At 50.5% G+C, this 12,799-nt stretch overlaps 1 protein-coding gene across 5 annotated transcripts in view; it reads left to right on the top strand.

Moving 5' to 3' along the window:
• KMT2E (lysine methyltransferase 2E (inactive)) overlaps positions 1-12,799 on the top strand; it is a 209,506-nt gene that overhangs the window by 44,032 nt on the left and 152,675 nt on the right. For all 5 annotated transcript variants that reach the window (XM_075345177.1, XM_075345175.1, XM_075345176.1 and 2 more), the window contains exon 6: positions 10,225-10,283. In XM_075345177.1, coding sequence (XP_075201292.1) covers positions 10,225-10,283 — 59 coding nt within the window. The remainder of the gene's footprint in view (positions 1-10,224; positions 10,284-12,799) is intronic.

Genomic DNA, 12,799 nt, shown 5'->3' with positions numbered 1-12,799 from the left:
AGGCTCTCCCACTTTGGTGACGTGTGGTTTCAACACGTCTCCGATCAGTGGGTGCGGGATATCATCTCCCACGGCTACAGGATAGAATTCTCTTCCAGCCCGCCAAACAGATTTTTTCTGTCAGCTCCCCCCTGCTCCAAGGCCGCCGCCTTCTCTCAGGCCGTGGCATCCTTGCAGGCCAACGGAGTAATTATACTGGTTCCCGCCCGGGAACGGTTCAGAGGTTTCTACTCAAATCTCTTCCTAGTCCCCAAAAAGGACGGTTCCTTCCGGCCCATCCTGGATCTCAAGCTTCTCAACAAGCATGTTCAGGTGCGGCATTTTCGCATGGAGTCTCTGCGATCAGTCATTGCCTCAATGACTCAAGGAGATTTCCTGGCATCCATCGACATCAGAGATGCCTATCTGCATGTGCCAATTGCAGTTTCACACCAGCGTTTGCTACGTTTTGCAATCGGAGAGGAACATTTCCAATTCGTGGCTCTCCCCTTTGGGTTAGCCACGGCCCCTCGAGTATTCACCAAGGTCATGGCAGCAGTGGTTGCGGTTCTGCACCTCCAGGGGTTGGCAGTGATTCCTTACCTGGACGACCTTCTAGTCAAGGCTTCATCCAGCGCAGACTGTCAGCGGAGTGTATCGCTCACTCTCGCCACTCTAGCCCAATTCGGGTGGATTGTCAATCTGCCCAAATCCACTCTGACTCCGACCCAGAGTCTCACGTACCTAGGGATGCAGTTCGAGACTCTGCCGGCACTTGTGAACCTGCCCTTAGTCAAACAGCAGTCCCTCCATCTGGCGGTGAGCTCTCTGCTGAGGCCCCGCCGTCATTCCATCAGGCACCTGATGCAGGTGCTGGGTCAGATGGTGGCGTCAATGGAGGCTGTTCCCTTTGCCCAGTTCCATCTGCATTCTCTGCAGCTGGACATTCTCCGCTGTTGGGACAAGCGGACTTCCTCCTTGCACAGACTAGTGGCTCTGTCGCCACAGACAAGGGGCTCCCTTCAGTGGTGGCTTCGGCCCCTCTCTTTGTCTCAGGGACGCTCCTTCCTGGCCCCGTCCTGGGTGATCCTCACCACGGATGCCAGTCTATCCGGCTGGGGAGCGGTATGTCTCCACCACCGAGCACAGGGCACTTGGACTCCGTCCGAATCAGCCCTCTCGATCAATGTGCTGCAAACCAGAGCTGTGCTTCTAGCTCTCCTAGCCTTTCACCACCTTTTGGCGGGCAAGCACATCCGAGTCCAGTCAGACAACGCGACAGCGGTTGCCTACATCAATCACCAAGGCGGGACACGCAGCCGCCTGGCAATGTTGGAGGTTCAACGCATCCTTCAATGGATGGAGGACTCCAGGTCCACCATATTCGCAGTCCACATCCCAGGCGTGGAAAACTGGGAAGCAGATTATCTCAGCCGTCAAACCGTGGACAGTGGCGAGTGGTCCCTGCATCCGGCAGTGTTTCAGTCAATCTGCCGCAAGTGGGGCACTCCGGAAGTGGATCTAATGGCATCCCGGCACAACAACAAGGTTCCGGTTTACGTGGCTCGCTCCCACGATCCTCAGGCCCTTGCAGCGGACGCTCTGGTTCAAGATTGGTCCCAGTTTCGTCTGTCCTACGTGTTTCCCCCTCTAGCTCTCTTGCCCAAAGTTCTGCGCAAGATCAGAATGGAGGGCCGTCGGGTCATCCTCATTGCTCCGGACTGGCCCAGGCGAGCTTGGTACTCAGACCTGCTCCATCTGTCCGTAGAGGTGCCGTGGCATCTTCCGGACCGTCCAGACCTTCTCTAGCAAGGTCCTTTTTTCAGCCAGAATTCTGCTGCTCTCAGATTGACGGCGTGGCTCTTGAGTCCTGGATCTTGACGGCTTCTGGTATTCCTCCTGAAGTCATCTCCACTATGACTCGGGCTCGGAAGTCTTCCTCGGCCAAAATCTATCACAGGACCTGGAGAATTTTAATGTCCTAGTGTCGCTCTTCCGGCCATGCTCCTTGGCCTTTTTCCTTGCCGACCCTTCTGTCCTTTCTACAGTCCGGTCTGCAGCTAGGACTATCCCTCAATTCCCTAAAGGGACAAGTCTCGGCTCTATCAGTGCTGTTCCAGCGGCGTCTCGCCCAGCTGGCTCAGGTGCGCACCTTCATGCAGGGCGCGTCTCACATCATTTCGCCTTACCGGCGGCCCTTGGATTCCTGGGACCTCAATCTGGTCCTCACGGCCTTGCAGAAACCCCCCTTTGAGCCTCTTAGGGAGGTTTCTTTGTCTCGTCTTTCACAGAAAGTGGTCTTCCTAGTGGCCATAACTTCCCTCAGGAGAGTCTCTGATTTGGCTGCGCTCTGTTCGGAGTCACCTTTTTTGGTTTTTCATCAAGACAAGGTGGTTCTCCGTCCGACTACGGATTTTCTCCCTAAGGTGGTTTCTCCTTTCCACCTTAACCAGGACATTTCCCTGCCTTCCTTTTGTCCGGCTCCTGTTCATCGCTTTGAAAAAGCGTTGCATACTCTGGATCTTGTGCGGGCGCTCCGGATCTATGTGTCTCGCACCGCTGTTCTTAGGCGGTGCACCTCTCTTTTTGTGCTAACCACAGGTTGGCGTAAGGGCCTCTCGGCTTCTAAACCGACCTTAGCTCGTTGGATTAGGTCGGCCATTTCCTATGCTTACCAGTGTACTCAGGTGCCTCCCCCGCCGGGGATCAAGACACACTCGACCAGAGCTGTCGGTGCCTCTTGGGCTTTCAGGCACCAGGCTACGGCTCAGCAGGTCTGTCAGGCTGCCACTTGGACTAGTCTGCATACCTTTTCAAAGCACTACCAAGTGCATGCTCATGCTTCGGCAGATGCGAGCTTGGGCAGACGCATCCTTCAGGCGGCTGTCGCCCATTTGTGAAGTTAGGCTGCGCCTACTTCTCAGTTTTTCTGTTTATTCCCACCCATGGACTGCTTTGAGACGTCCCAATGTCTGGGTCTCCCATAGGAACGATAAAGAAAAAGAGAATTTTGTTTACTTACCGTAAATTCTTTTTCTTATAGTTCCGTATTGGGAGACCCAGCACCCTCCCTGTTGCCTGTTGGCAGTTTCTTGTTCCGCGTGTTATCACCGGCTGTTGTCGTAGACAGAGGCTCCGGTTGTTCCGGTTCTTGCTCTGTCTTTACTTGTGGGTGGCTATTCTCCTTCAGCTTTTGCACTAAACTGGCTAGATCTGGTTATCCAGGGGGTGTATATGCTCAGAGGGAGGAGCTACACTTTTTAGTGTAGTACTTTGTGTGTCCTCCGGAGGCAGAAGCTATACACCCAATGTCTGGGTCTCCCAATACGGAACTATAAGAAAAAGAATTTACGGTAAGTAAACAAAATTCTCTTTATTTAGTTGCCATATTTCCTAACATAAAAGTGCTCAGAACATTCAATATATTTCTACATGGTATCAATAAAAACATCAGCCTGTCAACGAAAAAAAACAGGTCTACACTATTCCATCCTCACACTTTATTGTTTTTCTTCCCTCCTCTCTCTTTAAAGCACTAAAGAAGGGAATTTTGTTACTTACTGTAAATTCCTTTTCTTCTAGCTCCTATTGGGAGACCCAGACGATTGACGATTGGGTGTATAGCTACTGCCTCCGGAGGCCACACAAAGCATTACACTAAAAAGTGTAAGGCCCCTCCCCTTCTGGCTATACACCCCCAGTGGGATCACTGGCTCACCAGTTTTAGTGCAAAAGCAAGAAGGAGGAAAGCCAATAACTGGTTTAAACAAATTCACTCCGAGTAACATCGGAGAACTGAAAAACCGTTCAACATGAACAACATGTGTACCCGAAACAACCCAAAAATCCCGAAGGACAACAGGGCGGGTGCTGGGTCTCCCAATAGGAGCTAGAAGAAAAGGAATTTACGGTAAGTAACAAAATTCCCTTCTTCTTCGTCGCTCCATTGGGAGACCCAGACGATTGGGACGTCCAAAAGCTGTCCCTGGGTGGGTAAAGAAATACCTCATGTTAGAGCTGCGAAGACAGCCCTCCCCTACGGGGAGGCAACTGCCGCCTGCAGGACTCTTCTACCTAGGCTGGCGTCCGCCGAAGCATAGGTATGCACCTGATAATGTTTGGTGAAGGTGTGCAGACTCGACCAGGTAGCTGCCTGGCACACCTGTTGAGCCGTAGCCTGGTGTCGTAATGCCCAGGAAGCACCCACGGCTCTGGTTGAATGGGCCTTCAGCCCTGATGGAACCGGAAGCCCAGCAGAACGGTAGGCTTCAAGAATTGGTTCCTTGATCCATCGAGCCAGGGCGGCCTTAGAAGCCTGCGACCCTTTGCGCTGACCAGCGACAAGGACAAAGAGTGCATCCGAACGGCGCAAGGGCGCCGTGCGGGAAATGTAGATTCTGAGTGCTCTCATCAGATCTAACAAATGTAAATCCTTCTCATACCGATGAACTGCATGAGGACAAAAACGAAGGCAAGGAGATATCCTGATTAAGATGAAAAGAGGATACCACCTTCGGGAGAAACTCCTGAATGGGGCGCAGCACTACCTTGTCCTGGTGGAAGACCAGGAAGGGAGTCTTGGATGACAGCGCTGCCAGCTCAGACACTCTCCGAAGGGATGTGATCGCTACCAGAAAAGCCACGTTCTGGGATAGTCTAGAAAGTGAAACCTCCCTCAGAGGCTCGAAGGGCGGCTTCTGGAGGGCAACTAGTACCCTGTTCAGATCCCATGGATCTAACGGCCGCTTGCACGGGGGAACGATATGGCAAACCCCCTGTAGGAACGTGCGCACCATAGGAAGGCGTGCCAAACGCCTCTGAAAAAAGACGGATAGCGCCGATACCTGACCTTTAAGGGAGCCGAGCGCCAAACCTTTTTCTAACCCAGATAGCAGGAAAGAAAGAGGGGTAGGCAATGCAAATGGCCAGGGAGACACTCCCTGAGCAGAGCACCAGGATAAGAATATCCTCCACGTTCTGTGGTTCTTAGCGGACGTGGGCTTCCTAGCCTGTCTCATGGTGGCAACGACCCCGTGGAATAATCCTGAAGACGCTAGGATCCAGGACTCAATGGCCACACAGTCAGGTTCAGGGCCGCAGAATTCCGATGGAAAAACGGCCCTTGGGACAGTAAGTCTGGTCGGTCTGGTAGTGCCCACGGTTGGCCGACCGTGAGCTGCCACAGATCCGGATACCACGCCCTCCTCGGCCAGTCTGGGGCGACGAGTATGACGCGGCTGCAATCGGATCTGATCTTGCGTAGCACTCTGGGCAAGGGTGCCAGAGGAGGAAACACATAAGGGAGCCGGAACTGCGACCAATCTTGCACTAGGGCGTCTGCCGCCAGCGCTCTTTGATCGCGAGACCGTGCCATGAAGGTTGGGACCTTGTTGTTGTTGTGCCGGGACGCCATTAGGTCGACGTCCGGCCTTCCCCAGCGGCGACAGATTTCCTGAAACACGTCCGGGTGAAGGGACCATTCCCCTGCGTCCATGCCCTGGCGACTGAGGAAGTCTGCTTCCCAGTTTTCTACGCCGGGGATGTGAACTGCGGATATGGTGGAGGCCGTGGCATCCACCCACATCAGAATCCGCCGGACTTCCTGGTAGGCTTGCCGACTGCGTGTCCCCCCTTGGTGATTGATGTATGCCACCGCTGTGGAGTTGTCCGATTGAATTCGGATCTGCTTTCTTTCCAGCCACTGCTGGAAGGCTAGTAGGGCAAGATACACTGCTCTGATTACCAGAACATTGATCTGAAGGGTGGACTCCTGCTGAGTCCACGGACCCTGAGCCCTGTGGGGGAGAAAAACCGCTCCCCACCCTGACAGACTCGCGTCTGTCGTGACCACCGCCCAAGACGGTGGTAGGAAGGATCTTCCCAGTGATAATGAGGTGGGAAGAAGCCACCATTGCAGAGAGTCCTTGCCGTCTGTAAAAGGGATACTTTCCTGTACAGGGATGTTGACTTCCCGTCTCATTGGCGGAGAATGTCCCATTGAAGTGGACGCAGATGAAACTGCGCAAACGGAACCGCCTCCATTGTCGCCACTATCTTCCCGAGGAAGTGCATGAGGCGTCTTAAGAAGTGCGACTGACCTTGAAGGAGAGTCTGCACCCCAGTCTGTAGTGACCGCTGCTTGTCCAGCGGAAGCTTCACTACCGCTGAGAGGGTATGAAACTCCATGCCAAGATACGTTAGTGATTGGGTCGTGACAGGTTTGACTTTGAGAAGTTGATGATCCACCCGAACGTCTGGAGAGTCTCCAGCGCAACATTCAGGCTGAGTTGGCATGCCTCTTGAGAGGGTGCCTTGACAAGTAGATCGTCCAAGTAAGGGATCACAGAGTGTCCCTGTGAGTGCAAGACTGCTACCACTGCCGTCATGACCTTGGCGAACACCCGTGGGGCTGTCGCCAGCCCGAATGGCAGAGCTACGAACTGAGGATGGTCGTTTCCGATCACGAAATGTAGAAAAAACATTGGTGCTCTGTAGCAATCGGCACGTGGAGATAAGCATCTTTGATGTCTATTGATGCTAGGAAATTTCCTTGAGACATTGAGGCAATGACGGAGCGGAGGGTTTCATCCGGAACCGCCTGGCCTCCACGTGCTTGTTGAGCAGTTTTAGGTCCAGAACGGAACGGAAAGAGCCATCCTTGTTTGGCACCACAACCAGATTGGAGGAAAACCGTGTCTTGTTCCTGAAGAGGAACCGGGATTACCACTCCTTCTGCCTGCAGAAGAGCATCTGCTCGGTGGGGAGGTGGGGACGTTCTGAAGAATCGAGTCGGAGGACGAGAACAGAACTCTGTCCTGTGCACGTGGGCACACTGTCCCTCACCCCCCGGTCTGTGACCTGTGGCAGCTAAATGTCGCCAAAGGCGAGCGAGTCTGCCATCAACCGCGGATGCGGAAAGATGAGAGAGCTGAGAGTCATGAGGAGACCGCCTTGGTAGCGGTTCCTCCGGCTGCCTTCCTTGGGCGTGATTGAGCCCGGCCGGCAGTTGAGCCTCTGAGGCTTTTCAGCCCTTTTGGACGAGGACAATTGGGACCTGCCCGAGCCTGGGAAGGACCGAAACCTCGACTGTCCTTCCAGGACAGCATTAATAGGGTAAGTCGCAATGCAGACATTGCGAGGTTACGGACGCCCCTGCGGCACAGATGTACCTGTGCTCAAGACCAGCTGCGCAAGAACAGCTGAAAAGCTTAGGGTGCCCATACGGCTGTGAATGCCGGAGCAACCGACACGCCGATAGCCTCATAGACAGATTTCAACCAGAGTCCATCTGTCTGTCAATGACATCTGTAAGTGAAGTCCCATCTCCACTGCAACTATGGCTCTAGCCGCAAACCTGGAGATTGGAGAATCCACCTTTTGACCCTGGGTCCAACGCCTGACCACGTCAGGGGGAAAGTGATAACGTGTATCCTTAATACGTTTGGAGAAAACGCTTATCTGGGAAGCGTGGTGTTCCTGGACTGCTTCTCTGAAGTCAGCGTGGCCAGAACAATACTCAATATACGTTTGAGCTACTGAAATGGGACTTCTCCTGCTGTGAAGCTGACTCCTCCGCTGGGGGAGCTGAGGGAGAAAAGATCCAACATTCCATTGATGGACGCTATAGGATCATTCCTTATGGCGTCACCATCCGGTGTATCCGGAGTGAGAGCGGTGTCAGGATCAAAGTCCTGATGAGCTACGTCTGCCTCATCATACAGAGAGCCTCCTGGGATCCCCCCGGAGCACCAATTTTATTCCAAGTGAGGGTGGCCAGGGAGCAATGATCCAGATTGCCCATGGCCTGTCCGGACTGCAAGTCTCTATCCCATTGCAACTCCGTCCCTGTCCTTGGACAGGGTTGAGAGGTGGTTCTTTTGGCCACGTCAAGTAGAGACCCCGGCTGACCAAGTGCTACAGGGGAGCATTGCACCCAATGGGGAGCAGTGCCGTGGAACAGTATCACATGCAGCAAAAACAGCATCGAAGGCCTGTGTTGCTTATATGCTGCTGCCGACTTATAGAGCCAAGAATGGCGACCGTACAGTGCAATGTACATCATACAAGCATAAAGTACAAATGAACACTGCAGCACATGCAATACAAGCAGCATAGAAAGCCTGCTTTTCTGCTGCTGCAGACTAGCCATCTAGGGGAATATAGTCCAGAATAGCGACCATACAGTGCAATGTATAGCATACAAGCATAAGTACAAGTGAACACTGCAACCCCTGCAATACAAGCAGCATAGAAAAAAACCTGTGCCTCAGCACCCTTGCTTTTCTGCTGCTGTAGTCTAGCCATTCTATGGCGAATATAGCCAAGACTAGCGACTGTACAGTGCAGTGTATAGCATACAAGCATAAATACACATGAACACCTCAGTACATGCAATACAAGCAGCATAGAAAGCCTGTGCCTTAGCACCCCTGCTTTCCTGCTGCTGATGTGTCGCATCTAAGAGGGCATATAGCCCAAATTAGCGACCTATGCAGTGTACTTAAAATACAAATAGACAAACTGCGGTATTTAGTGTCAGCACCCCAGGTGCCGCTTACCGCCCGCCTATAAGCGGGTGTGTGGTCGCCCTAGTCCTGTTGGTTGCCCAGAGTCCGTTCTCTCAGCTCGGGCTGCAGGAATGGCTGCCGGCGTCCTTCTCCAGCTCGTGTGAGTAGGGGCGGGCCGTGGGCGTGCCCCAATTCAGAGCGGGAAACCGGCGTCCCACAGTGTCTAGTGAGAGGGCTGGAGCATGTAAATAAGGCTCCAGCCCTCGGCGCTGCTGCTTGTACAGCATCTTTCCCCTACCCTGATTGACAGGGTGGGGGCGGGAACGAAGCTGAGCTAGGCCGCAAAAGCCGGGGACTGGATTTATAAGCGCCGCCGCCGTAAAAGCGCGGTCGGCGCTAAGTCCCCGGCGCACTACAAGTCCCAGCCGCGCCGCCGCTCCCGGAGCGTCCGGCGCTGTAGTTCCCAATAAATAAAGTCACTCAGCTAGGCTGCAGTGACTGTAACCCTTTACTGTCCCCGGCGCACTAGCACACCCAGCAAGTCTGGAGTGTGCTGTGCCTGTGTGTACGGGGACACAGAGTACCTGAATGGTGCAGGGCCATGTCCCTGAACGGCACTCCCGCTCCACATCCAGCAGGTTCAATGGGTCTGTGGATGGAGCCCGGCCTCAGGGCTTTGGGGCCGGTAAGATCCCACTTCCTCAGAGCCCCTCAGGGGGATGGGGAAGGAAAACAGCATTTGGGCTCCAGCCGCCGTACCAGCAATAGGTACCTCAACCTTACAAACCACCAGTGGGGTGAGAAGGGAGCATGCTGGGGGCCCCATATGGGCCCTCTTTTCTTCCATCCGATATAGTCAGCAGCTACTGCTGACTAAACAGTGGAGCTATGCGTGGATGTCTGACCTCCTTCGCACAAAGCCGAAAACTGGTGAGCCAGTGATCCCACTGGGGGTGTATAGCCAGAAGGGGAGGGGCCTTACACTTTTTAGTGTAATGCTTTGTGTGGCCTCCGGAGGCAGTAGCTATACACCCAATCGTCAATCGTCTGGGTCTCCCAATGGAGCGACGAAGAAAAATGTAATTGCAGTGTCTTTTCTTCATAACACTATTTCACTGCACCTGGAAAGTTTTAGTTTTTCTAGTACATTATATGTTAAAATAATTGCCATTCAAACCTAGAGCTTATCCCCCAAAAAACAAGCCCCCATACATCTTTGTTGATGAAAATAAAAGGACTAGTAAAAAGGGAAGGAAAAATGAATATCGGTCACAACGCAATGTCAGCAGGGCTAATACGACTTGTTTATTATGTTGGAGGAGGTCACTAGATAACTCCACCAAATTTACCTGGTTTTGTGTGGACTCTAAATTGAAGCAGAAAAACTATATCAGCCTGTGGTACATTCACTTTTTAGCTTGGCCATATACCTTATATAAATATAGACCAAGTTTGCTGTGTATTCAATATTTATGGGGCTTCCTGACTCTTGGATTTCAATTGCCCACTCTGTGTTGTGGAAATTGGCTGCTGGAGATCACATTCGCGCTCAAGTAAGTCAAGCACAAGCTGCATGGAGTGGTTGGAAAAAAAGCTGACGGCCAAGTAAGGATTCAGCTTTCTAACGTACAAGACCAGCCTTATGGTCTTGTTTTCATAAGTTTCACTCTCTGATTTTGTGTACGTAATATCTGATTGAACTTCTCTTTTCTTCTTTTTTTTTTTTTTTTTTTTGCAGAGCTCTGGACAGAGAGAGAGCAATATTGCTCCAACAAAGAAAACGAGAACATTTGTCAGGTAGGTGAAGTAGGTTTAGGTGAATTATGATATGGGTTCATTTTGAAAAAGTGTAGATAATTTCTTCCTATTCCTTACCAATTTCCTAATTTGACGTTCGGAAGGTTGCTAATATACATATTAGCTGCATTCACATGTCTATGTTTCACTGTCTGTGTACCTTGACCATGATATAGAAACTGACCATGGCTATTCAGACCGAAACTTAGCAGCCTATATGTCCAGGCATGGAAACACGGATGTGTGAAAATAACCTTACACAGACTTGCCAATTGCTGTACATACTCAAAAGCACCAAATAGAACATACAAATGACAAGAGGCCTGGGCTTATTTATTTTCTAGTAAACCGCTGTCTATAGATTGTAGTCTGGGAATCGGACACATAAAAAATGACTCCTCCCTTGGGGGTATCAACTGTATTTAGGGTTTTTCCATTGACATTGCAAAAAAAAAAATGGTAGCAATTTACAAAAATATATACTTTCTCTTGCTGAATTAGCATTTCATTGTGCAATTAATTAATATTCAAGCATTTAGCTTAAAAATACTTTAACTCCTTAGTGACCTGCGACATAAATTTTCTTTACAGACCATGTGCAGGATAGAGTTGGGATTGGAATTGAACTTGCTCTATACCCATCAAATGCTGTCTGTTAGAGGCTGATACTAGCTCTATAACAGCAGCAACCAGAGCGATCTCCAATATCACTTCTGTTTAACCTTTTAAATGTCTGCTGTCAGTCACTGCAGCAACAGTTAAATGGCCTGCTTTCTAATATGCTCTTAAAGGGAACCTGTCAGGTCCCATATGCATTCTGAGCTATAAGCAGTGTGTTGGGGGGCCTATTACCCACTTCCTACCCACCCCTGTGTTGTAATATTGTGGAATATGAAAGTAATAATCGTTTTATTACTTACATATTCCCTATGTAAATGAGCAGGAGGATCTCTAGCCCCATGGGTGTCACATCGCCCTGTGGGCGTTTGCATGTATTCCGTGGTATCACGCCCCTGTGGGCGTGATACCATGGATTTACATGAGCGACGTCACCATCAGCGTCTTCAGATCCCATGCGTGTGCACTTACCATTCCAGGGCACATCTGAAGCAGAGAAGCAAGCACCCTGATGATGGCTGCAGGAATGGTAAGTGCGCACGCGCTGGATCTGAAGACGCTGATGATGACGTCGCTCATGTAAATCCATGGTATCACGCCCACAGGGCGATGTGACGCCCATGGGGCTAGAGACCCTGCTCATTTACATAGGGAATATGTAAGTAATAAAACGATTACTTTCATATTCCACAATATTACAACACGGGTGGGTAGGAAGCGGGTAATAGGCCCCCCAACACACTGCTTATAGCTCAGAATGCATATGGGACCTGACAGGTTCTCTTTAATGGACCACACACACACACACACACACACACACACACACACACACACACACACACACACACACACACACACTCTCCCCCCTACAAAAAAATACAACAAAAGCAATCAAACTATTGTATGTTTCCCAAAATTGTATTAATAAAAATAAGCTCTCAGATGGGTCTATTAAAAAATTGTTAAAGGTTGTACACTTCTAGGACCACCCCCTTCTGAATCCACATGTTTTGCCCAATTTAAAATAAAAAAAGCTTATACTCCTCTCCTGTGGCGGTGTGGTTCCAGCAGTGTCGGTATTGGTGTTCCCAGGGCTCACGTGAGTTTGTTACATCATGTGAGCCTTGCACCCAGTCAGTGCCGGTTTCGCTTTCCCCACCTTTGGATGTATGCCTAATTATCAGTAAGTGAGAGCTGCGGCTGGCCACTCACTTCCCGTTGATTAGTTATACGTTCAAAGGCTGGGAGACAGAAGCCGGCGCTGACTGGGCGCAGGGCTCACATGATGTAGCAAACTCATGCGAGCCCCGGGAACACACAAGTACAGAAATGGCACAGAAGAGGAGTATAAGCTTTCTTATATTAATTGGGAGAGATGGGGAATGAGAAGGGGTTGGACACCCCCTTTTAATGGGTCTCAAAAAAAGGCCCAAACATTTTTTTTTTTTATCTGTTCTGGTTAAAAAAATGTAAACATTTAAAATATAAAATACTTTGTTTGCGAACACTGCAATCCTACTGGCCCAGAAAATCATACTGCCAGGTCATTATTTACAGTACAATGAATTCTGTAAAATCAAAATTGAAAATTTGCTTTTTATACTGTATATCCCATTCAGATTTTTGTACAGGTTTTCACCAAGTTATATGGTAAAATAAATGGCATAATCTACAACTCATCTCACAAAAAGCCATCATAATTATGATGATGGAAAATAGTTTTGTTCTTTTTCTCTGACGCCTCATTGGGGGACACAGGACCATGGGTGTTATGCTGCCTATCCATAGGAGGACACGAAGTAGATGCAAAAAGCATTAGCTCCTCCTCTGCAGTATACACCCCCTGACCGGGCCAGGCAACCTCAGTTTTAGCTTAGTGTCTGTAGGAGGCACATCCT

The sequence above is a fragment of the Anomaloglossus baeobatrachus genome, chromosome 4 (genome assembly GCF_048569485.1).
Source record: "Anomaloglossus baeobatrachus isolate aAnoBae1 chromosome 4, aAnoBae1.hap1, whole genome shotgun sequence".
Classification (NCBI taxonomy): Eukaryota; Metazoa; Chordata; class Amphibia; order Anura; family Aromobatidae; genus Anomaloglossus; species Anomaloglossus baeobatrachus.
This window is presented reverse-complemented; position numbering and strand designations above follow the sequence as displayed.